The sequence below is a fragment of the Vanrija albida genome, assembly GCF_041260175.1.
Source record: "Vanrija albida strain AlHP1 chromosome Unknown contig_6, whole genome shotgun sequence".
Classification (NCBI taxonomy): Eukaryota; Fungi; Basidiomycota; class Tremellomycetes; order Trichosporonales; family Trichosporonaceae; genus Vanrija; species Vanrija albida.
In genome coordinates this window covers 1,405,514-1,428,911 of record NW_027191425.1, presented here as the reverse complement: position 1 = coordinate 1,428,911, position 23,398 = coordinate 1,405,514, and the positions used below count along the sequence as shown (strand labels likewise).

General features: G+C 63.3%; 10 protein-coding genes across 10 annotated transcripts; 4 read left to right on the top strand and 6 right to left on the bottom strand.

Moving 5' to 3' along the window:
- Window positions 1–86: 86 nt before the first annotated feature.
- Window positions 87–713, bottom strand: Q8F55_007931 (uncharacterized protein; the record flags this gene model as incomplete). The annotated part of the gene is made up of 4 exons (XM_069356343.1): window positions 87–171; window positions 236–374; window positions 408–560; window positions 629–713. The coding sequence occupies 4 exons, from the start codon at window positions 711–713 to the stop codon at window positions 87–89; spliced, it is 462 nt and encodes a 153-aa protein (XP_069206184.1).
- A 597-nt stretch (window positions 714–1,310) lies between these two features.
- On the bottom strand, window positions 1,311–1,999 carry Q8F55_007930 (uncharacterized protein; the record flags this gene model as incomplete). The annotated part of the gene is made up of 4 exons (XM_069356342.1): window positions 1,311–1,411; window positions 1,448–1,582; window positions 1,647–1,826; window positions 1,903–1,999. The coding sequence occupies 4 exons, from the start codon at window positions 1,997–1,999 to the stop codon at window positions 1,311–1,313; spliced, it is 513 nt and encodes a 170-aa protein (XP_069206183.1).
- A 570-nt stretch (window positions 2,000–2,569) lies between these two features.
- On the bottom strand, window positions 2,570–3,383 carry Q8F55_007929 (uncharacterized protein; the record flags this gene model as incomplete). Its single annotated transcript, XM_069356341.1, has 5 exons — window positions 2,570–2,643; window positions 2,682–2,813; window positions 2,878–3,018; window positions 3,083–3,298; window positions 3,374–3,383. 5 exons carry the CDS (start codon window positions 3,381–3,383, stop codon window positions 2,570–2,572), a joined length of 573 nt encoding a protein of 190 aa, XP_069206182.1.
- A 1,100-nt stretch (window positions 3,384–4,483) lies between these two features.
- Q8F55_007928 (uncharacterized protein) lies at window positions 4,484–6,108 on the top strand (the record flags this gene model as incomplete). The annotated part of the gene is made up of 3 exons (XM_069356340.1): window positions 4,484–4,534; window positions 4,617–4,697; window positions 5,293–6,108. The coding sequence occupies 3 exons, from the start codon at window positions 4,484–4,486 to the stop codon at window positions 6,106–6,108; spliced, it is 948 nt and encodes a 315-aa protein (XP_069206181.1).
- A 1,248-nt stretch (window positions 6,109–7,356) lies between these two features.
- On the top strand, window positions 7,357–9,943 carry GSY1 (glycogen synthase; the record flags this gene model as incomplete). The annotated part of the gene is made up of 8 exons (XM_069356339.1): window positions 7,357–7,487; window positions 7,554–7,616; window positions 7,729–7,860; window positions 7,909–8,026; window positions 8,065–8,291; window positions 8,330–8,649; window positions 8,692–9,693; window positions 9,741–9,943. The coding sequence occupies 8 exons, from the start codon at window positions 7,357–7,359 to the stop codon at window positions 9,941–9,943; spliced, it is 2,196 nt and encodes a 731-aa protein (XP_069206180.1).
- Window positions 9,944–11,060: 1,117 nt separating this feature from the next.
- Q8F55_007926 (uncharacterized protein) lies at window positions 11,061–13,026 on the top strand (the record flags this gene model as incomplete). Its single annotated transcript, XM_069356338.1, has 4 exons — window positions 11,061–11,244; window positions 11,293–11,406; window positions 11,736–11,827; window positions 11,959–13,026. The coding sequence occupies 4 exons, from the start codon at window positions 11,061–11,063 to the stop codon at window positions 13,024–13,026; spliced, it is 1,458 nt and encodes a 485-aa protein (XP_069206179.1).
- A 312-nt stretch (window positions 13,027–13,338) lies between these two features.
- ERG26 (erg26, C-3 sterol dehydrogenase) lies at window positions 13,339–14,747 on the bottom strand (the record flags this gene model as incomplete). The annotated part of the gene is made up of 3 exons (XM_069356337.1): window positions 13,339–14,433; window positions 14,494–14,557; window positions 14,605–14,747. The coding sequence occupies 3 exons, from the start codon at window positions 14,745–14,747 to the stop codon at window positions 13,339–13,341; spliced, it is 1,302 nt and encodes a 433-aa protein (XP_069206178.1).
- A 653-nt stretch (window positions 14,748–15,400) lies between these two features.
- On the bottom strand, window positions 15,401–16,123 carry Q8F55_007924 (uncharacterized protein; the record flags this gene model as incomplete). Its single annotated transcript, XM_069356336.1, has 5 exons — window positions 15,401–15,604; window positions 15,804–15,815; window positions 15,863–15,907; window positions 15,992–16,076; window positions 16,116–16,123. The coding sequence occupies 5 exons, from the start codon at window positions 16,121–16,123 to the stop codon at window positions 15,401–15,403; spliced, it is 354 nt and encodes a 117-aa protein (XP_069206177.1).
- Window positions 16,124–16,489: 366 nt separating this feature from the next.
- On the bottom strand, window positions 16,490–18,576 carry cyp8 (cyclophilin peptidyl-prolyl cis-trans isomerase Cyp8; the record flags this gene model as incomplete). Its single annotated transcript, XM_069356335.1, has 10 exons — window positions 16,490–16,829; window positions 16,867–17,183; window positions 17,222–17,427; window positions 17,470–17,574; window positions 17,610–17,712; window positions 17,752–17,840; window positions 17,877–18,057; window positions 18,093–18,232; window positions 18,274–18,410; window positions 18,455–18,576. 10 exons carry the CDS (start codon window positions 18,574–18,576, stop codon window positions 16,490–16,492), a joined length of 1,740 nt encoding a protein of 579 aa, XP_069206176.1.
- Window positions 18,577–18,865: 289 nt separating this feature from the next.
- Window positions 18,866–21,961, top strand: ALG11 (asparagine-linked glycosylation protein; the record flags this gene model as incomplete). The annotated part of the gene is made up of 12 exons (XM_069356334.1): window positions 18,866–19,046; window positions 19,091–19,110; window positions 19,148–19,325; window positions 19,368–20,184; window positions 20,229–20,367; window positions 20,405–20,585; window positions 20,620–20,806; window positions 20,845–21,150; window positions 21,194–21,371; window positions 21,408–21,530; window positions 21,591–21,672; window positions 21,744–21,961. 12 exons carry the CDS (start codon window positions 18,866–18,868, stop codon window positions 21,959–21,961), a joined length of 2,610 nt encoding a protein of 869 aa, XP_069206175.1.
- Window positions 21,962–23,398: the final 1,437 nt, after the last annotated feature.

The window sequence follows — 23,398 nt, the reverse complement described above, 5'->3', positions numbered from 1 at the left end:
CACTGCTTCGGCTTCCGGGTCACACTCTTCAACCCCAAACTTGTCCACGAGCGGCTCGAGGGAGCGGGCTTGACGACAGCCCTCTCCTAGAGCTTCTTGCCGCGCTTAAACTTCTTGGCCGATGCGGGCGACGCCGCCGGAGCCGCCTGCTCCGGCTGCCCGGCCACCCACCTAGGGCGGAGGGTGTGTGGGCACACAACTGCAGCGTCAGCAATAATCGCCAGGCGGCGCTCACCGAGGCGGGGGGTCGCGGTCCCACAGGTGGGTCGGGATCGGGGCCGTCAGAATGCGGAGGAACACGTGCGCGCCGGCGCTGGCGGTGCTGGCCGAATAGTTCCAGATGACACGGACCTGCCCGTCCTCCAGGACGTAGGCTAATGTCAGAGTGGTCTAGCGGTCGGACTTACAGAGGAACATTTCGCCCACCTTCGACGGGCGCGAGGGTACGGGGAAGCTGGCAATGCGCGCCAGAAGGCGGTGCTCCGCCGGCGTCACACTGACATAAACTGGGTCCTCGGCGGACTCGTCGGTCGTGACGGCCGCCTTGCGCTTTTCCTCCTCTGCGGTACATCAGCACGTCTTCGAGTGGCTGCTCGCCACTGGCTGTCGGCGTTGGCAACCGACTCACCTTCCTCGGCGATTATGTCGTTGATCATTTGGCGACGACGCTCCCAGAATTCCTCCCTGCTGGCGAAGGTGTATCCGAGATTCATGGCGTGGGCTTGGGTGTTGGTGTGGAGGAAAGGTGTGGGTGGGTTGAGTGAGAAAGAAACGAGAAGGAGGGGGAAAGGTGTGTGAGTGTGTTGAGTGAGAAGGAGGGGGAAAGAAGAGGAGAGAGGGAATATATACGTCCCACCCCCCGCGGCTGGGGAGCTCGAGTGTCGCACCCACACGAATCGCCGCTGACGCCGCCAGCTTCTAGGAAGGTTGGGTGATGCGAGCGGGCTCGTGGGCGGCTGGCGGGTGGTGTTGACTTGACCACGAGGCCAAGCCACCAAAACACACGGCGCTGGTCCCTGCGGCCCATTCACTGCTCAATCCACGCATTGTGCGTCGGCCACTCCCTCATAGTCGTCACTGTTGTGAGTGGGAGCTTTTGCTTCTCCGTCATCAGCGCGTCGACAATGCACCTCGCCTGGCGTGATAAACCGGAGCTGCGCTTGGAGGCCACATGGGGCGTTGTGGCATCACCTCGACTCTTCTACGGAGCTGCAACAATGCTCCTCGCCTGCAGCACGCTGCTTCTCTACCTAAAACTTGTCGACCGGCTCGCGGTGCTTTTTGCGAATGGACGGGCCCGACAGCAACCTCTAGTTCTTCTTGCCAGCCGAGCTCGAGGACGAGGCGGCCGGCGGCACCAGCGCTGGTCGCCCACTCTCCCACCTGGGCCTAAGAGTGGCCGGGCACACGACTAAAGTGTCAGCAATAATCGCCGGACGGCACTCACCAAGGCGCGGGTTGCGGTCCCACAGGTCGGAAGGGATGGCGGGGGTGAGGAGGCGGAGGAAGACGTGGGCAGCGGCCGAGTTCCTGGCCCTGTAGTTCCAGATGACACAAACCCCGCCCTCGACCAGGACGTATGCTGCCCGTCAGAAGTATCTCGGCGTCGTTCTTACAGAGGAACATTTCCTTGTCTTTCGACGGACGCTCGGGGACACGGAAGTGGCCGATACGCGATAACAGGTTCAAGCGCCTGTGCTCTTCCTTCAAGTTGACGACGATTTCCTCCTTACGGCCGTTCCAATCCGTCGTAGTGCCCCCCCGGCGGACACTCTCTATGGCGTTACGCACGGTGAAGTACTTCAGTCGCGCGGCGAGGTAGTCCTCTGGGTGGAATCAGCTTTTGTACCTCCAACACTGTTGATCAAGACCTCGAGCGGTCTGCCTGGCTCGGTGACACACCATCCAGCAAGGCCCACATCTGGGGAGTCGGGTTCGGAAAGTTGCGTTCAAGGTCTCGGACGAGTATCTGCCTGAGGCGGATAATACGGGGGTCCATGGTAGGTGTGGGCTCTCAAGTTGGGCGGGGGAGGTGTGTCGGTGGGTGAGTGGGGAAAACTCGAAATATGTATACTCGACTGCAGTGGGAGCGGCGTCTCGTACCCACAATACTGATGCCGACTCGGCCAGTTTCGAGGGATGTCTGGTGATGCGAGCGTGTGCACTTGTGCGACGGTGGCGGTGTCGACCACGACGCCGGCGGTATTGGTACGCCCGCACGCTGCTAAATCGCCAGCATTGTGTGTCGGCCCCAGCACAATGGTCACCGGGTCGAATGCAAGCTTGTCATTAATCTCCGCAACACCCGCGACGACAATGGCACCGCGACCTTGGGAGATGGGCAAGGAGCTGCCTCTGCGGGTCCATCGGATGCTCTTATATATCACATTGATTCCTCTTAAATAGTCATCACAGAGAGTCGAACTTTTCCACCTCGCTGCAACATTGTCCTTCACCCCAAGTATGTACGCCACCTCCCATCCCGCAACCCGTTCACTGCTCGTGGTCGCTCCACGACTGGAGGGAGACTCGACGATTTCTTCTGCTTCTTCTTGCCGGCCGAGGCCGATCACGAAGCAGTCGCAGTGGGGGCTGCTGGAGGCAAGTTCACCCACTTCGGACGAAGGGTGAGCGGGTCCACGACTGAAGTGTTAGCAATGGCTCGCCAAAGCCGTGCGCACCGAGGCGGGGGTGGCGGTCCATCAGCTCCGCCGGAACGGCGGGGGTGAGGAGTCGGAGGAACTCATGGCCACTGCCCGCGCTGTCGTCGTAGTTCCAGATGGCGCGGACGTAGCCATCGGCCAGGACGTAGGCTGCGTGTCAGAGTGTGTCTCGGGTCGGACTTACACAGGAGCATCGGCTCCCCCTTGGACGGACGGTCGGGGATCGGATAACTGCCGATACGCGAGAGCAGGTCCTGCTGTCCGGGCTTCAAGTCGACGAACACTTCCGTGTCCCCGGCCTCCTTGGCCTCCTTCTCAGACTCGATCTCTTCAATCCAGGTAGGGATCCCGCGACCTACACTCTATCAGCTGCCCTCCGGGTCGTGGTTCTACACCCCAGCCGTCTCGCGTCGACTCACGTATGTATTCAAGGAGGCGCTCCTTTCCCTCGCTATTCATCGACTCGTAATAGCGGCGGATCTCCTCGAGGTCTCGAAGGAGTTCCTCTTTGTGTTCGGGGCGCGTAAAGTCGTCGCACAGCTCGCGGAGGGTTTCAAAGTCCATCTCGGACATGGCGCGGACGAGGCGGTCCACCGGGTCGGGGATGGGGCCGGGGCCCACGGTGGGTGGGCGAGCTGTAGTGGGGAGGAGGGGTGTACGTGGAAGGGTAAAAAGTGAAGCGAGACGATGTGAGAGGGCACGCCAGATACGCCAGGCCATGGTGCGTGGGTGGTCCCAAGTGGGGAGGGGGAAGAAATGTGAATGGGGATGGGGGGAAGAGAACAGACGTGGGATGACGCCCCAATTATACGAGAACACGGTGTGCTGGCGTGGTGCACCGACACCACTGGATAATGGCACCGCGAGCGTCTTCGGAAGTCTGGGGATGTGGGGATGCGAGGATGGGAGGCGGCGCTCCTGCAGATGGGGTGGCAACACGCCCAAAGCCACAAACACACGCGGCGCTGATCCCTTGCCCCACTGGCTCAATCCACGCATTGCGCGGGTCCGACACGTGTCCAAAGTGGTAAAATGTGAGAGTGCGAGGGTTGGTGTTTTATTCTTCGGCATCGCTGCATGGACAACCGCGACTCGTACTGCTCAATCGTTGCTGGACAGGTCGATTGCACAGAGTGACATCGAGCGATAACAAGACTCGGGCAGCACTCAGGGGCAGTTCAGACGTCTGTCAGCGGCGGCTTGGCATCCTCAGTTCACTCTACTGCGCCCTTCGCAAGTCCGTGCTGCTCGGGATGCGCTGCGGAGACGCGAGGGCCCACACACAAGAAGTGTGGCGGACCGCGCCACAGTCAACCGATCACGTGATCTCACTCCTCGCAGATGCGCTACAACTCTGCTGGATTGCCTTGGTAGTCGTGGACGCATATGGTGGGGGCGCAGTATGCTTAGAAACAATTTTGTGCATGCAAAAGGTGGCATCTTGGGGTGGCGGAGCGGTGAGGCGGGTTGCGGGGTTGCTCCCCGCCAGGAGAGCGGTTTCTTCCCCGCACGCTCACCACGCAGCAGCCATGCGTCATCCACAGACCGTCTCAAGGATTCCATGAAACAGTCGAGCTCGTCCAATCGCTCAAAGGAGCGTTGGACTCCAGCAGTCGAGCGATTTGTCGCCCTCCTCACCAACCGGCCAACCTGATCTTTACGTAACCCCACGTGGGTGCCATGACACAACCCAATGTTTCCATCGCCGCCGCGCCGTCAGTCTCATCACCGGCGTCGACGACGGCCACCCAGCTCCAACACCCACAACACCTCGCACAAAAGCAAACAACACACTCCTTCAGCGCATGTTGTGCGGCATCATGCACTGCCTGCGCCATGTCCTCATCTTTGCGCTCCTCATCCCCATGCCTGTGAGTCGGCGTCGCGATCGCCGCCTAGCGGCGAGCAGCACCTCGCCTCCACCGCCGCCGGCCTCGAGCGCTGACGACCCAGTCCGCGTCCCCCTTCTTTCTCGCGGTGTTCGCCGTAGCGGCGTACTGGGCCATCAGGCCGTGCGGGTACTGCGTGACGATGGTGAGTTGGTCGCGGCTTGTGTCGGATCGGTGGCCACGCGGGGAGGGAAGGATGCCGCTGCGGCGAGCTCGGCGGCGAGCACGGGCTCGACGGACTACTGGCGCGAGCACGGCCGCGGAGGCAAGTCACGCCGCTGGACTCGGGGTCGTGTCGGACTGCGAGTCGCGCGGGTGAACTCCGAGCTGCAGCGACGGCGGCGGTATCGACCGCACGTACCGGCGCTTAGCTTCTGGCGTCGGAACCCGTGACACCTGCGTTCTCGGTAGCCTCTGGGTCCTGGCGAACTGAGGTACTGAGGCGGCATACATGGCGTGGGACGTGGCGTCTTCGTGTTGTGCGCGCGCTGCTCAATGCGTGCCAGCGATGCGTGACACCACGCGGCGGCAGGAGATCCAGCTGCCCAGCGGCCGCCCGCCTCGTGTCGTGGATGAATGCGGAACTGGACATGCGCCGAGATGCCCCCTGCGGACGAGACACGCCTCCCGCGGCTCGCTCCTCGCGTGCCGATGCGCAGGTCGGGCGGCTTGCGTCACGCGTGTCACTACCCCCTTCCGCAATCTTATCGCCCCTCTACGAGCCCCGCTGACACCCCCAGCTGGCCATCCTCTTCTTCTCCACCTCGCCCTCCTCACCTTTCATCGCGGCGCTTGCACCCGACACGCCGACCCCCGAGCCCACGCCCGCCGACGCGTCAATACCTGCGTACGACGAGCACATTGCCGACCGCGGCGCGTTCTACCTTAACGGCGGACGCATCTTCGACCCAGTCCTCGTCGGCTATCGCGAGATGCAGCGTGCGTGGAGCGACAGCGCCGTGACCAATTCGACTGGGACGGCGACAGCCAACGCCGAGACCGGCGAGCACGGCCAGGGCACCGAGCCGACCCTCGACAAACAGGCCCCGGCCGACCTCCCCAAGAGCGGCCCCGCATCATGGCCAGGCAGGTGGAAGCTGGGGCTCTCGTCTCTGCGATCCACGCACAAGGAGGCATCAAAATCACAATCTCGGAGTGGCGCCGAGAAGATCGCCAAGCCGCCGGTGCCCCCAAGCGAGGCCGCCGTCTCAGACAGTGTCTCGGCGAACGCTCGCCTGAGTCAGCAGGCGCTCGTCCCACCGCCATCGCCATCTCTGCCGCCTGGGTACGTCGACCTGCGTATCGGTGGCATTGGCTTTGTCGTCGACCTCGGCTGGCGACGAACCGACCAGGGCCTGCACTGGGAGGTGGACGATGTCAGGCACGCGCGAGCCACACGTGACGCGCGGCGCCGGGGATCGTCTACGGTTCCAGGCGCTAAAAGCCCCGCGAGCGTGCTGGGCACGGCAGTGGACGAGGGCAGCAGCGACGAGGGCAAGGCCAAGGCGAGCCGGCGGAACTCGTGGCTCGGCGCCTCGTTTGTTGGGTCTTGGTAGGGCCTTGGTAGATCTGGGGCCGAACAGCGGCCGGCCAGGGCGGATGACCCCAGGGCTAGACTGGCGTAGCATTCCATGTTGTACAACGCATGAACATAGTAGCATGAGGGGGAGGGTGAATGTGGGGAAGCGAGGTGACTAGGGCACGAGGCTCAGCCACCGGAGCGTGTCCGGTCGGCGAGATGTCGAGATGTCGGGCCAGAGCCGCGGCCGTGTACTTGGCTGGGTGGGTAGCCGTGCGCAGCCGCCCGCGCTCGAGCGACTAGCATGGCAGTGGGGGGCAGGGGCACGGCCAATCGGCAGTGATCGTCCTTGCTGCGTGCAGGCAGCTGCCGCCTCCGCGCCTCCGCAATCGCCGCTGGCGCCTGCCAGTAAAAAAGAAAGAAAAAAGCTGCCCCTGTGTCTTTGGTTGCGGGCTCCCGCGCCGTGCCGCTTGTAGCCGGGGCTACTACTGCCCCATTGGACCCCGTGATCCCAGGTCGGGCCCCGCAAGACTTGCCGCAGCGCGGACAAATTGCCCCAAGAGGCAACAGTAGGGGGCAAGCATGTGCGCGGTGCCAGGCACCCAGACCACTTGGCTTGCCACTGCCGCCGCCGCCGCCGCCGCCGCCGCCGCGGCCGGACGGGCGGGCGTTGACTGCCAGTGTGTGGGCTCACCCAGCCACCACATGTGCACGCAAAGACGAGACGACTCTTGTGTGCATAAGTGTGCACTCGACACATCCCCACTACTTTGCCTTTACTTCTTGTCCCTCGTCGTCGCCGCCGCCGCCGTCGTTGTCGTTGTTCTTGTTCAAGCCGAGTGAGTGTCGTGTCGTTACAGTGTCGTTGTCCACAGCCGCAAGCCGCACATGACGTTCCCTGATCCGCACTCTGATTCGGCAACGGCCAGATGCAAGTCAGCCGGGTTTGGCCTTGCCTGGCTGCCTTCCCTCCCGCCCCCACACATGTCGCTCGCTCGCCGTCGCATCCATCCCCCCGTACCCTCCCCCACTGTTGCCCCCTCCCCATCCCCTACCACCCCCCCCATCTCTTGTGCTTAGTCGTCGTTCTACACACTCTCTCAAGCATTCACTCCTACCACCCCCACCACCTCCTGCCTTCTCCCAGCCCGGCTGACCCACAGCTCCCGGCAGCACTAGAAGCTCCAAAACCAGAGCCCATCCACCGTCTCCAACCCCACGTTGATCCTTCCCCACGCCGCAAATCTTTACCCCGAACCTACCCACCCGCTAGCAGATCAGCACCATGGCAGTGATCCGTGACGTTCACCAGCCCCTCCTCTTCGAGGTCGCCTGGGAGGTCGCCAACAAGGTCGGCGGCATCTACACGGTCATCAAGACAAAGGTCCCTGTCACTGTCAAGGAGTTTGGAGACCGGTGAGTAGCTTCCCTCCCGGCTCGTGGTTCGGCCCAACCGACGACATGGCTAACGCACACACCCAGTTTCACGCTCATCGGTCCGCTGAGCTACAAGTCTGCGCCGGTCGAGGTCGAGGCCGAGGAGCCGTAAGTACCCGCACGAATGATGCAAGCGCACGCCGAGTCGCACGCCGCTCAGGGGCTCGGCGCGCCTGCACCCTTCAGGCTGCTAGCAGCTGCACCAGCTGACCCGTAACAGAGAACCCGGTACCCCGCTCGCCGAGTCGCTCCAGGCCATGAAGGACCGCGGCGTAAAGTACCTCTACGGCCGGTGGCTCATTGAGGGCGCCCCGCGTGTGCTTCTCTTCGACACTGGCAGCGCCCACGACCGGTGAGTTGGGCGCGGCCGCCGCGAGTGCAACGCTGACAGCTTGGGCAGCCTCGATGAGTGGAAGGCAGACCTCTGGAACATTGCCGGCATCCCCACGCCCCCCAACGACCACGAGACGAACGAGACGATCCTCTTCGGCTACCTCACTGCATGGTTCCTCGGAGAGGTGAGCTGCCATCGCAGAGACGTAGCTCACACACCCAGTTCACGTCGCGCTGCCTCGACAAGGCTGTCATCGCCCACTTCCACGAGTGGCAGGCTGGTCTGGCCATTCCCCTCTGCCGCAAGCGCAAGATCGACGTTACCACCATCTTCACCACCCACGCCACCCTCCTCGGCCGCTACCTCTGTGCTGGCAGCGTAGACTTCTACAACAACCTGCAGTACTTTGACGTGGACCATGAGGCTGGCAAGCGCGGTATCTACCACCGGTGAGTTGCGCCTCGAGGTCGTGACGCTGACCTCGCAGCTACTGCATTGAGCGATCGGCGACCCACTGCGCCGACGTCTTCACCACCGTCTCCCACATCACTGCGTTTGAGAGCGAGCACCTGCTCAAGCGCAAGCCCGATGGCGTCCTGCCCAACGGTCTCAACGTCGTCAAGTTTGCGGCCATGCACGAGTTCCAGAACCTGCACGTCAAGGCCAAGGAGAAGATCAACGACTTTATCCGCGGTCACTTCTACGGCCACTTCGACTTTGACCTCGACAACACCATCTACCTGTTCACTGCCGGTCGTTACGAGTTCCGCAACAAGGGTGTTGACATGTTTATCGAGTCGCTTGCGCGTGAGTGTTGTCATTGTTTGAAGAGGCAACACTAACCCACAGGCCTCAACCACCGCCTCAAGACGATGGGCTCCAAGATGACTGTCGTCGCCTTCATCATCATGCCCGCGGCGACCAACTCGTACACTGTCGAGGCGCTCAAGGGCCAGGCCGTTACTGGCCAGCTCAAGGACGTTGTGAGCCAGATCACCGAGCGCATCGGCCAGCGCATCTTTGAGCACGCCTCGAGATACAACGGCACGCACGGCACCGAGGTTCCCAACCCCGAGGACCTCATGTCCAAGGAGGACAAGGTTCTCCTCAAGCGCCGCGTGTTCGCGCTCAAGCGTACCACGCTCCCTCCTGTTGTCACGCACAACATGGCCGACGATGCTGCCGACCCGATCCTGAACCAGATCCGCCGCGTCCAGCTCTTCAACCGTACCTCGGACCGTGTCAAGGTCATCTTCCACCCCGAGTTCCTCAACTCGAACAACCCCATCCTCGGCCTCGACTACGAGGAGTTTGTCCGTGGTTGCCACATGGGTGTGTTCCCCTCCTACTACGAGCCGTTCGGCTACACGCCGGCCGAGTGCACGGTCATGGGTATTCCCAACATCACGACCAACCTGTCGGGCTTCGGCTGCTTCATGGAGGACCTGCTCGAGTCGCCCGAGGACTACGGTTGCTACATTGTCGACCGCCGCAACCAGGGTGTCGACGAGTCGGTCGAGCAGCTCACCAACCAGCTGCTCGGCTTCACCATGAAGTCGCGTCGCCAGCGTATCAACCAGCGTAACCGTACCGAGCGCCTGTCCGAGCTCCTCGACTGGAAGTCGCTTGGTGTCGAGTACGCAAAGGCGCGCCAGCTCGCGCTCCGCCGCGCCTACCCCGATTCGTTTGACGACGACGAGCCCGAGTTCACAGGCGTGCAGCGTGTCGGCGCTCCGCTCTCTGCGCCTGGAAGCCCCCGCTTCCGCTCTGGCATGATGACGCCTGGCGACTACGCCACGCTGACCGAGGAGATGGAGCACCTGAGCACGAGCGACTACATGGGCGGCAAGGGTGAGTAGGGTGTTACTCAACAACGAGGTCAATGCTGACACACACAGCGTGGCAGGGCATCAACGACGTCGACGACGAGAGCCACTACGGCTTCCCTGTCGTGATGAAGCCTCGCACGCGGTCCGACTCGCTGGCATCGGCTATTTCTGGCCACCAGACGCCATCTGGCTCGCGCAAGTTGACCGACAAGGACTTGGACGCGGCCGACGCGGCGCTGTCTTCGCACAGTGCCAACGGCAACGGCCACTAGGCCGCTGCTGTTTTGCAAGCATACGTAACATACCACAACAACCAAAGACCACATTGATAACGAGATGTGTATGCGGGGGTGGGCCGAGGGGGGTGAATGATTCCGGATTCCAGTACGACTGTCGTCACGCCGTATCCTCGATAGGTAGCCTTAATCTAAATGAATGCACAGTGTTGGTTTCGGCGGTTGCCCGTGGGGGGGGGTAGTACCCTCTGCATGTGTGAGTAATGTAGTCATTGTGGCCACGAGCACAGTCAGCATGTGGGCGACATCGGCTGTGATGAGATCGATGAGAAGCAGGTGGGGTTAGCCGGTTGTCGGCATTGGGCCGCCGCCGCCGCCGGCCGGCCGAGAGAAGCTTCAAGTCCGGTCGGGGTGGTGACTGAGCATGTGCAGGTGGCTGGTGGGTGGACGGTTGCTGAAGATTTGCCACGCAGTACGACGTCATGTGCCAAGCAAGGCAAGGGCAAGGGCCAGGTCGCTCGGCTGCGTCGCGTTGCCTCGTGCAGCCGTGACCGAGCGCCGAGGCTGGCCTCCACTGCCTCCACTGGTGCCCTGCCACACGCGGCAAGACAGGCCGAAACAAGGCGATTTGAGCCCGTGTTGGCCGCGGCTGGGCTCTGCGTCGCGGGGGTGGCTATGTAGCGCTCGGCATGCGCTCGGTCAAGCGAGCCTGCCAGCCTGCTGAGAATAGCTGAGACAAGCAAGACGAGGCTAGTGCGGGGCCTTGCCGTGGGCGTTGGGCGTCGCTGCGTGCATACAGGCGGCGGGTGGAGTGGGCCGAGGGTGGAGGAAGGGGGACGGCCGGGAGATAGGGCGGGAGGACACTCCGTAAGGTGTAGGCGTGCGGCTCAGGGACCGAGGTCCGACACTTCACCCACCCCCCGGCCCACTACCTCGGCCTCGGTAGCGACGGCGCTCGTCGCGGCGGCGGGGCGCGACCCGCGGCGTGATGTAAAAGTCTGCACGTATAAGAGCGGCGCCTTTGCGGGGGCCGCCGCAGCCACCGACTCGCCTCTCGCCTCTGGCTGATATCAACAAGGCCTCGCCTCGCCTCTCACACATCCATCTCACCCAGCACACTCGTTACACGCCACAACAAAAACGTGCTAGCAGCATGTCAGACCACACGACGCCGACCACGCCCCAGGCGTCTGACGGCGCCCCGACCATCGCCGAGCGCGAGGACAAGCCGCACGTCGCGCCGACGTACACTGGCGCCGGGCCAAAGGACGCCGGGGCCGCGCTCCCGTCCCAGCCTGGCGCGTTCGCCGCCCCGCCAGACAAGTATGCCTACCACTGTGAGTTCGCTGGCACTCCGCTCGGTGGCGCTCGCTGACCCCCGCCAGTCTTCTCCCCAGAGGTCAAGCTCTTCCGCCAGGTCGTGTTCAAGATCCTCGGGAGCACGGTCGTGCTCACCATCATCCTCATGTGGCTCTGTCTCCCCTTCTACTGGGGTTCGCGTGAGTGATGCAGCCGGCGAGCAGCGAGCAGCGAGCAGGGGGGAAGGGAAGGAAGGGGATCAGCGCCGTGGGAGGCCGGCCCATCGCGCCATCGCACGCGCGCTGGCCCCGGCGCGCAGCGAGTCACCCCGCACAGCCTGGCGCGCCGTGCGCCGTGCGCTCGCCCGTGCCGGGGGTGCGCAGCAGCTAGCGAGCACCGCAACCACCGAGCGAGCGAGCACGCAAGCGGCCCGACCAACCCCCGCCGGGTTGTTTGAAACCCCCGCTCCCCTCTCCTCGGCTCGCTCGCTTCGCCACCCACCCATCGGCCTTTGGCACTGACACCACAGTCTGGAAGGCAAACGTCTACACCGACAAGCTCACCGTCCGCGTCATCGACCGCGACGGCGGCCCCATCGGCCAGGCCGTGTCGGCCTTCCTCGTGAGTGTGGGGTCGCTCTGGGGGGACAGCTATTTCTGGCGGCCAGCTGCGGATCAAACTGCACCGGCGGCGGCGCCGACCACCGTCCGCGGCCAACCCCCGCATCGTACCCAGCCCGCTAACGCTCCCAGCTTAACCAGACGCACCTGGGCTACTTCCGCACGCCGCCCGCCGAGCTGCCCACCTTCCCCGACGTCGAGCACGACATTGTGCAGGAGGGCGCGTGGGCGACAGTCGTGATCAACACCGGCGCGTCCGACAACCTGACGCTCGCGAGGGCCAGCGGCGACGCGAGCTACAACGGCTCGCACGCCATCTCGGTCGTCTACGCCCACGCGCGCTCCGAGACCGCAATCGGCTCCTACCTCCTCCCCTACCTCTCGGCCGACCTCGCCGGCATCACGGGCCGCCTGTCGACCCAGTATGCGGGCCAGTACCTCGCCAGCATTGGCAGCAACGCGACGGCCGTCGCGGCGCTCGCGGCCGCGCCCCAGACCATCACGCAGGGCGTCGCCTTCACCCTCTTCAACATCCGCCCGTACAACCAGCCCGTGGCGACGGCCATCACCCTCGTCGGCCTCATCTACATGCTTATCTTCTCGTTCATCATGACAATGACCAACAATGCCGCGCGCGAGGTCATCGGCCCCTACCTCACCAACCGCGCGTACATTGCCTACCGCCTGCTCGCGCCCATGGCCCTGTACTTTGTCATCTCGTTCTTCTTCGCCATGATCAACCTGCCGTTCAAGATTCACTTCGGCGCCCACTTTACGTACGCTGGCGGCTTCTTCCTCTGGTGGATCGTCCTCTTCCTCGGCATGACGGCCGTCGGCTACGCCACAGAGTTTGCCATCACGATTGTCGGCCCCAAGTTTGTGTCCTTCTTCCTCGTCCCGCTCATTATCGCAAACGTGTCGGTCGTGTCGCTGCCGCATGAGCTCCAGCCCTGGATCTTCCGCTACGGCGTCGCCATGCCCTTCTACAACTGCTCGCGCATTGTCCGCACCCTCATCTTCAACACCAAGGCAGAGTTTGGCAAGGACATTGGCATCCTGCTCGCGTGGATCGTCGTGTCCATGTTTACCATCACTGGCGCGACGCTGTGGTTCCGCCGCAAGGCCAACCCGTCCAAGAAGAGCCAGGCCGAGGGCCAGCTCGAGCTGGAGCGCGTCCTGTCAGACGGCCGTGTGGTGTAGGTGGGCGCAGGCGGTGTCACCCGTAGCATAGAGCGTGCCGGACAGCCCGGGATGTAGACTAGAGTAATGCATCTAATAATATCGGCCGGGGGGAGGGGCACTCGAGCAGCAGGTGGCGTGGGAGGTGTGGGCGGAGCCATCTGCCCCGTGTGGTCAGGCGCCATCGCCCCTCAAGACCAAACACATGCATCGATCCGGATTAACACGCAGTCTAAGCCTACACCACGGAATCGCCTCGCCTCTCCTTACTCACTGCACACCTGCGTCACCCGCCCCCTCGCCCCCACTGCTCGCTTCGCTCGCAGCGGCAGCTTACTTGGTCTTCTCGCTCTCTCCCACGGCCTTCTGCTTCTCCAGCTCGGCATTGTACCAGTTGGTCCAGCGGTCGAGGCCGTCAACCAGCCCAACAACCGGCGTGTAGCCGAGCAGCCTACGGGCGCGCTCGTTGTCATAGTAGCGGTTCTGGGTCGCAAACGTGACGCGGAAACGCGTAAAGCCCGGCTCCTTGCCCGTGAGCTTTGAGAAGAACTCTGCCAAGCTGGCGAGGAGGAGGCCAATCGCCACAGGCAGGACGATGATGTACGGCGGCGTGTGGCCGAGCTGGCGCCAGATGGCGCGGGTAAAGTCCCAAAAGTTTACGGGCTCGCCGTTGTTGATGAAGAAGGCCTGCCCGGCCACCTTGGGCCCGTCGGCGTCGTCGTCCAGGTCGGCGAGGTCGGCAAACTGGTCCATCTTGGAGCGGAGCACGGGGCGCAGGTCGCTCGGGTCGACCTCGTCGCTCTCGAACCGGCGCGCGACGAGCAGGTCGCGCTCAGTCGGGTTCGTGTTCGGCCCGAGGGGGTGCGCCTCGCTCGTCGGGATGCGGTGGTGGCCCAGCGACAGGTCGACTGGCGGCAGCGGCTCGTGCAGCACGAGCACGGGGTAGGTGAGGTCGAGCTTGTCGGCCGCGAGGAGGTGGGCGTGCGCGACGTTGGCGACGTAGGTCCAGTCAAAGAGGTTTGTGTTGTCGCCGATCTGGAACTTGGTCTGCTTGTTCTTGATGACGGCGTGGAAGCCCGTGATGGCCTGGCGGTCGCCCGGGCCAAAGATGCCCGAGGGCCGCAGCGCGCACGTGAGCAGCCCGTCCTCGCCGTTGGCCTTGAGCACGGCCGCCTCGGCGCGCGCCTTGGTGTCGTTGTACGCGTCGAGCGGGCGCGTGGCGTACGGGATGCGCTCGTCGGCGTTGATCAGGTTCTCCTCGCCGCTGTAGATGACGCTCGCAGACGACGTGTACACGAGCTTCTGGACACCAGCGGCCTGGCACGCCTCGATGACATTGTGCGTGCCGGCCACGTTGACCTTTTCGTAGATGTCGGCCGCGAGGCCGTGGGGCGGGGACGCGGTGTGGATGACCACCTGGGCGCGGGACTGGAGGGCGAGCGCGTCAGCTCGCTTGTCCTTCTACTCCCCCTCCCCACCCCCCCTCACCTTCTTAATCGCATCCGCAATGTCCTCGATGTTGGTCAGGTCGCCCGTGTAGAACTTGATGTTGCTGTGCTGTCAGCGCCGTGTCTGGCCCAAACCCCGGCCCAAACCCACGAGTCAAAGTGCCGCTGCACAATGTCAAACACGGCCACCTCCTCCTCGCCGCGCTTGATGAGCGCGTCGACAATGTGCCGCCCGAGGAAGCCGCAGCCGCCGATGACGAGGTACGAGTCCCCGGTGGGGGCCGAGTTGGACATGGGCGTGGGGGGTTGGTTGGGTTGGTGGGGAGAGGCGACGGGGAAGGTTGGTTTTTCGCCGGCGGGGCTGGCGCGTTTTCGGTGGGCGGGGCGGGTCGGTGGGCGGGGAGACGGCGCTGCTGGACCTGTACGTCGGGGTAGGGATGAGTTGGGATGTGGGGAGCAAGAGCGACGAGACTGCAAAGAAGAGACGAGACGAGACGAACCCCGTTGGACGCGGGCCGCAGCACGCCGCCGGCACTCAGGGACGGCCGACGGCACCATTGCGGCCCCAGAACGGGGCAGTCGGACGATGGGCGCGTGGGTGCGGCGCTGCCGGCGCGGCGTGGGTCATTACGCCGGGGTATGCAACGCCGACGGTACTCTCTACAATGCATATAGTGGTATACACGGATCAGCGGCGAGCGGGCAGCGGCGGCGAGCGGCGGCGGCGATGCGCCGTGCGACCCCCACCCACACTGCCCTCCCCATCGCTCATCAACATCGTCCTCGGCGCCTCCCCCGCGGCTAGCATGTCGTGTCGTCGTCGCGGGCTCTAGGCGAGCCTCCAGCCTGCTACAGTCTGCTCTCCCCCCAGCCAGGATGTCGCCTCGCCTGCCTCCCCCCTCCATGCTCTCCCACTGGCTCACACTGCGCGACCCTTCGGGCCGCGCTCACGACCCGTAATCCGCGTCGACCGGCGCCTTGCCGCCCCCGCCCAGATGCCACAGCTTGAGCACAAACCACAGCGCGACGACCGCGCCGACAATGTACCCGATGGTGCGGTACTGCCTGAGCGTCGAGCTGGCCGCCATCGTGCGCGAGTGGTGCCGCTGCGTCGAGAAGAGCGAGTTGCCAAACGACGTGAAGATGTTGCCCTGGGCGTGTAAGCGAGCTGCACGAGCTGCGCAGCAGCGAGCGTCGACGGCCAGCTGTGGCGCCAGCGAGTATGCCTGCCAGAGGGAGGCGGCGAGCTCAACCTGCCCGTTCCAGCGCAGAAGCCACCGCACGGCGCGGACGGCGCCGCCCGCCGCCGTCGTCCCCGCCCGCCACCGTCGTCCCCGCCTCAGCACTCACCGTCCGGTCAAGCTGCGTCGTCAGTCGCGCTCCCTATGCAAGCCAACAAGCCAACCCACCTGGTCATTCTGGCGGCCCGAGTCGTCGAGGATGTCGATCGTGACCTGGGGTGTCAGTCGCAGAGCGCAGGATGCAGCGAGCACAGCCCCCAGCCGGCCAGGCAGCCCCGCCGCCAGCCGCCCACGCACCGATCGCAGCGACTTGATCTTGCTGTGCAGGCTGCTGAGCTCCTCCTCGTTCTGCTGCTCGAGCGTCTGGTCGGTCGCGCTGCGGCTGGGGCAGGCGTCAGCTTGGCCGAGGCCGCGAGCTTACGGCGGCATGGCTCGGCGGTGGTTTGCGGATATGGTGGGGGCGTGTACTAGGCTTTGGGCGGCCTGCGTCCGTGGATGCGCGTTGTTAGGTGTGCTTGGGGTTGTTTGGGGATGAGATGGTGGTTACTTCGCGTCGAGGTCGAGATGACGGATGGATGGATGGATGGGTGGGCCAGTCCAGGGCAAATGTGTTGGTTTGGTGCTGGTGGCGCGGCCTGCATGCGGCGGTGGGCAATGTGGCCTGGCCCATGTTGTCGTCACCATTACTCACGACGCTGAATTAATTCAACAAACTCTAATACGCTCTCCACAATCCCAGTCCAATGCGACAACGCTACATGCTCATGCTCATGCCCAAGCCCATGCTCCGCTACACTACCAGCCAGAGAAATCACCAAACCCACCCCCGCCCTTGCGCTTCTTCTTCTCAATCCCAAACTCGGCCGGCGCAGCCACAGGCGCGGCCGCCGGCGCTGGCGCCTTTGCCGGTTTGAGGTACTTGCCCACCCCCTCGTCGTCGGCCTTGCGTTTCCGTTCAGCCCGAACGTCCTTGGACTCGCCCTTGGCACCAAGATCTGTCCCCAGCCACGTCGTGCGGTCCTTCTCCCGCTCGGCAGCCTTCTCTGCTCGTCGCCTCTGCGCCTCGTCAGACTGATCTTGCCGTGCCAGGCGGGCCTTCAGTCGCTTCTGGTAGTCCTCGAACGGGTCTTGCAAGCTGCCGGGTTAGCACACGATTTCGACAAGCTACCCACATGTTGACACCAGTGATGATAATGTCCTTGGTCGGGCGGTCAGACCCTGGCCGCACATTCGTGCGCTCCATACGCAGCAGGACGTCCTCGCCGCCCACTAGCTTGCCAAACACAGTGTGCTTGTTGTTCAGGTGTGGCGTTGCGGTGAACGTGATGAAGAATTGAGAGTTGTTGGTGTGGGGCCCGCTGTTGGCCATGGACAGCACACCGCGCGCGTCGTGCTTGAACGCGCCCTTCTCGGCGTACTCGTCTCGGAACGAAGCACCCCAGTAGCTCTCGCCCCCTCGTCCAGTTCCTGTGGGGTCGCCGCCTTGGATCTGGCCGTTAGTGCTGCCGCCACTCTCGCAGCACTCACCATGAAGCCAGGTATCAAGCGGTGGAAGACGACATTGTCGTACTTCCCCTGCTTGGCGAGCTGCACAAAGTTGTACACCGTCTTGGGTGCGCGGTCGCCGTGCAGCTCGACATTCAAACCACCAAGGTTGGTCATGATCGTGGCATATGCCTTGGACTTTAGCCTGTCCTTGTCCTTGGTCGGCTTCATCATTTCTTCGAACATGTCTGAGGCGTTAGCTGGTGGTACGGACGTCATTCGACACCTACACTCCTCCTCGTCGAACATTGCACGCTCGTCCTTGATCTCGGGACCCATACTCGTGCTCGTCAATGCCGCCGCCGTACGACCGCTGGAGTAGTTGGAAGCGTTGTCTAAAGTCAGCCTGGCTCGTTCTCCCTCGACTCACAAGCCAGCTGCTCGACCTTGCGCTTGGCAACGACGCCCTCCTTGGGCTTGTCGTCAGCCTTTGACGACGGCGCGGGTGATGGAGAGGGGTTCTCGGACCGTGTCTGAGGTGTCAGCTTGTCGACGTGTGCCCGGTAGCTCACCTTCTCTGCGATCATTTTGAGCACCTTGCTGGCGCCACCAGCGGCGTCGACGTTGATGCCCTTGAGCGGGTCATTCTCCCGGTCGGCATCTGATGGTCAGTCACCACCGATCATGGACAACCCACCAGACAGCGTCTTCTCGTTCTTCACATAGTCGTACTCGCGCAGATCCCGCGACTTGAGGTTGGACGGGTCCTGGATCGTGATGATATCCTCGCGCTTGAACTCCTCGTCGCTGACGAGGTCGCGCCACGTCTTGGGCTTGATCGCGAGGAGCTGGAGCGACGCCATGTCAAAGACGTTTCCCTGATGGGTCAGAAGGACTCGCGCTGACGACCCACCGTGTTCTTCAGAAACACAATGTGAACATGCGGCGAGAACACCTTGAACGTGATCGGGTCGTGGTAGTTGCCCTCCGAGTTCTTGAAGAAGTTGAGCTTGATGAGCTGGCTCGTCTCCAGCGGCTTTCCAGTCACCGGGTCTGTACGTCAGCAGACAGCCTGCCTGCCGCACACCACCCACTCGTCTTGAACTTGCGCACGTAGGGGACGATGTTGAGCAGGTCGAACACGTCGGCGCGGGGTGCCTCGCCGGGCGCGGTCTCGGCGACGACGGCGACGGGGTTACGGAACGGCTGAAGGGAGAGCGCGCACGAGTCGCTGCGAGCTGTCAGCCGTGTCCCGGGCCCAACCCTGCCACTTACAATGGGAGCCTCTGGAAGTCCGACTTGCCCGTCTCGGCACGCTTGCCGCCGGCCGAGGCCGTGTGGTGGCCCGCCGCGTGCTCCGAGTACGTGACGTACATCTTGTCCGAGTTGTTTCCCATGCTGGCGGGTGGTGTGCTGTGTGCGGTGCTGCCAGGCGATGAGGAGTGCGATGCACAAGATGTTTCCTCGTCGCTGATATTGTTGTCGACCAAGCAAAGTGGAGAATGGAGGTGGCGAGCGGGAGTATTTCCACGTGGCGATGCCGACAGCAATCGCGGTGGAGGCGTCCACGGCGTCCGTGAGTATCTGTGATTTCTCGTCCATCGACGACGAAGGCCACTATTACTCTCTCACTCTCGACTACTCTCTCCCCACGACAGTCTCGGACAGAGGCCAACTCCACCCACCATGAACATTGACAAGCTCGTGGCCTGGGCCATCTTCCTCGGCTACTTTGGCATTATCGCCGCCAGCTTTGGCTTTGTGGTGGCGTCTATCGTGTCTGGGCGCAAGGCCTCAGACGTGCTCTCTGGCCGGCCGTTCGTCTTTGCGCGCACCGCGCTCGGTGGGCTGTTGTGTACATGGTATTGTGAGTGGCTAGCGCAACGATGCTGTCAGCCGCTGACCCCACAGTCATGCTCCAGTTCATGAAGGTGAGATTGGCGCTAGGATTGCACCGTTGACCCCCAGTGGTCCTATGTGAGCTACGAGCGCAACGAACCCGGAGCTACCTACGGCGATTGGCTCGTCGGGACCTCTCTGTTCGAGCAGGCGTGGCGTGCTGTTTGTGTTGGCGACGCGCAGTGGTGGTGGAGCTCGTGGATCTGCACCGCTGCGATTCTGTTCACAGCGATCATCTGGCACCAGTGTGGGTAGCTGCCAAGTCGCTGAGCCCAGCTGACACGTGCAGGTATCGCCCGGGGCATCAAGTACCCCCTCGCATACATGATCTTCGGTCAGCTCGTCGCCATCTCGGTCGCCATCGCGCTCTTCCTCACCGCCGTGTTCATGCACCCGCCGCTTGAGCCTGTCCGCAAGCCCAAGGCGACCTTCCCCCTGTGGTCGACGCTGCTGGCCGCCCTCGGCGTCATGTACGTCATGCCTCAGTACGCCAACACGCCGGCCTTCGTGTACGCGCGCGGTGCGATCCACGGCGCCGTCGTGCTCCCGCTGCTCGTCATCCCCAAGAGCACCGTCAAAGCAGCCCTCGCGCTCCCCTACAAGGTCTTCATTCCCCTCGTGCTGGCCCTTGCAGGCGTCATCCACTGGGATAACACGAAGCGCGTGATCGACAACCTCCCCGCGACGGAAACTAGCTGGTACGAGTACCTCGGCTGGACGATTGTGAGCCACCCGGCCCAGGGGTCCGTGTCCCTCGACGTCATCTGGGTGGGTATCACCTTCATCCTGTGGTTTATCTGCTACGGCCCGACATACGCTGTTATGCTCAAGACTGCGCTCGCGATCATCGTTGGCGGTGTCGCCGCGGCGCGGTATCTCGGGGTCAACTGGCTCTTCATCGCCAGCCTCGTCCCCATCGCTGGGCTGCTGGCGTTCGCCGGCGCTGCCGTGCTTCTCAGCAAGGCGCAGACAGGGAACGCCGCGAAGCGCGCTGCTATCCTCGGGCAGATCGGGGTGGTCGAGCACGGTGTTATCCCCGGTACGACGACGCAGCCGCCCCGCATGGCCAAGAAGCGCACCGTTGTGGGCTTCTGGCACCCGTTCTGGTGAGCTGAAATCCCCCGCTTGCGAACAACAGCTGACAGCCCAGCAACTCTGGCGGTGGCGGAGAACGTGTCCTCTGGACAGCGATCGCATGGCTCCAGCGGGCCCACCCCGACGTCATTTCGCTCGTGTACTCTGGTGACTACCCTGAGGCCTCAAAGGAGGACATCCTGCAGCGCGTCAAGGTAGGTGAAGTTGGGTAGATACTTGCTGACATCCCAGGATCGCTTCGAGATCGAACTCGATGGCAAGAGGCTGCAGTTCGTTCCGCTGCCGTCTCGCTACCTCGTGTCCGACACATACTGGAAGCGCTTCACTCTCCTGGGCCAGTCCCTGGGCAGCATCTACCTTGCATGGGAGGGTCTGTGTGGCAAGGACGGTGCCTGGGGCGATATCTTCATTGGTAGGCGACCATGGGGTAGCCATGCTGACCCCAGACTCCATGGGCTACGCCTTCACGCTGCCGTTCGTGCAGCTCCTCACCGGTGGCAGCGTCGCCATCGGCACCTACACGCACTACCCCACCGTGAGCTCAGACATGGTCAAGCGTGTCCGGGAGCGCAAAGAGGGCGTTGAGAATGCTGGTGCGAGCAAGAGTGCGCTCCGCACCTGGATCAAGCTTGCGTAGGTGTCCTGAGGCTCTCTGCCTGCTTACCTGCCAGCTACTACGCCATCTTCACCCGCCTCTACGCCATCTCGCTCCTGTTCTCCGAGTACACGATGACCAACTCGTCGTGGACACAGGCGCACATCAAGTCGCTGCTCACGTTTGGCCGGTCGTCCTTCGGCGCGGGCCTGCTGCTGCTGGATGACAAGTCACAGGAGATGCGCGAGAAGCGAGGCGAGTCTGCGCCCGAGGATCGTGCCAGGTGCGAGGTCGTCTTCCCTCCCTGCGACACCAAGGAGCTCTCTACCCTTGGGCAGCTCGACCAGCGCGAGCCGACATTGGTGTCACTCGCCCAGTTTAGGTGCGTCACGCTCTCTCGGGACATGAGTTGACCGACGCCACAGGCCCGAAAAGGATCATGCGAAACAGCTCCACGCCCTGAGCATCTTGTTTGAAGAGTACCCGCAATACCGCCAAGGGGCAAAGAAGATCCACCTGACGTTGATGGGCGGCGCGCGCGGTCCAGCTGACGAGGGCCGGGTGGCCGAGTTGAAGGAGCTGGCGGTGCAGCTTGGCATTGCGGTGAGGTTGTCGTCGCAAGCTTTACTGACGGGACAGGACAATGTGGCGTTTTTGGTCAACGCGCCATACCCCGAGGTCGTCTCGCGGCTCGGTAAGGCGACGATCGGCCTCAACACGATGCAGGACGAGCACTTTGGGATCAACGTTGTGGAGTTTATGGTAAGGTCTTTTCTGGGCCGACGGAGCGACCCAGGACAAAGTGACTGACTTGCCCTTCAGGCTGCTGGGCTCATTCCCATTGTACACGCGTCTGCAGGGCCGTACCTTGATATCGTGGTCCCATACAAGGGCCAAAGAACAGGTAAGTTTTGTGTTGATTGTCTTCCCGCGCGGGAAAAGCAGGCACGGTGAACATTGGGACTGACTTGTCAGGATTCCACGCAACCGACGCCAAGTCGTTTGCTGCGGCCATTCACGAGGCGCTGAGCATGTCTGCTGGGCAGCAGCTGGCGATGCGCAAGGCTGCGAGGGCGCTTGCCGAGGACAAGTTTTCTGAGCGTGCCTTTGAGCGTGGGTTTGAGCGTGGGTGGAACCAGCTGGCTCGGGCTGCGCACAAGCGGGGGACTGAGCAGGTGCAGGTGAAGTATTAGGCTGGTGGGTGGGTGTGCATGCATGTGTGTTTGCATTGTGCTTGTGCTGCCAAGTGTCCAAGGATGCCGAGCGCAGTGTTGTGGTCGACTGACCCGGCTCCACGGGTTGGGGGAGGGTCGTCATGGCCGAGGAGGGTGTGTAGTTGGGGTGTGGCTGGTACGCGAGGGGGAGCGAGGGGAGAGGGAGGGGTCGGCCAGGGGCTATAATTGCCTGTTTGCTCGGCATGTTCTTCGGTTGATCGCAAGTGACAGGGGAGACAAGATCGAGCTAGCTATTCTGGCGATCATGGCGAGTCCAGGAGCTGCAAGGCGCTAGACCGCTCTCGCCATTGACTTGTCGTACACAAGGCGGCGCTTGGCCGGCAATGTTGGGGGGGACAAGTGCCCGGCAACGAGCCGCAGTACGCTTCATTGTGATGTGACGCGGGTGATGCATGCGGCTCGGTACGGCACGGCACGCGTGCGACGACGACGACGACGACGACGACAGCGACAAGGTTGATGCATGGCGGGTGGGTGTGCGGGGAACAGGCGTCGTCGGCCAGCCGAGGATGGGTGGGTGCCGACCGACCGACGGGGGGATGAGAGGGGTGGGCACTAGACCCAAGGCGGTCGCCTCGTTGCCTTGCCTTGCCCTGCCCACCCATCCACCCCTGTCGCCTGTCCTGTCGCTTTCCCATCCCGGCCGTGACGTACGCCGAGTTGCAGGTCGCCGTTGCCATGGTGCGTGCAGCTCCACCCAGGCAGGCAGCCCAACAAGTCACACACCCATACATATGCGCTTGCATTGTCGCTCTTCTCCAGCACTTGTTCTCGTGCAAAACGGACGCCAGAGGCGGTCCAGACACTCATTGTTGGCCCCCACCCATCGACACCCACCCACGCCCATTCTATTCTCGAGATCCTAAGCGCCACCGCCCAATTCGTTGTTCGTTGCCTGATCGAGCCGGCGCCGCTGCCTGAATCGACCCCCGGCGTCCCCTGCAACGAGCATTCAAGCCACAGAGGTGAGTTGATCATGTCGACGGCGGCGGAGGGGCTCGTGCTATGCTCGCTCTGCTTTGTCGCCGTGGCCGTGGCGCCAGACACAATGTGGGCTCTGTGGGCACAATGTGGGGCCTCGGCGCCTCATTCAGTGGCATGGCGTTGCAGTGGCCGGATCGATCTGCAGTCAGTGCAGCGTCGTGTGCAGTGCGGTGCGTCGGGTGCCGTGTGCGGCGCCGCGCTGCACGCAGCGCTCGCTTCTCCTTCTCATTCTATTCGTGTGCCGTCTCGACGTCGTCGTCGCCCGTCGTCTCGCACATATATCCTCGTCGTCGACACTGTTGACACGACCCAGCCACCGTCCTTGCCCGGCCCACCTCGCCCACCGCCGCCTACCGGCCCACAGTCATTCCGACCGTCCGAGTCAGTCCGAGACGACGCCGACGACCCCCC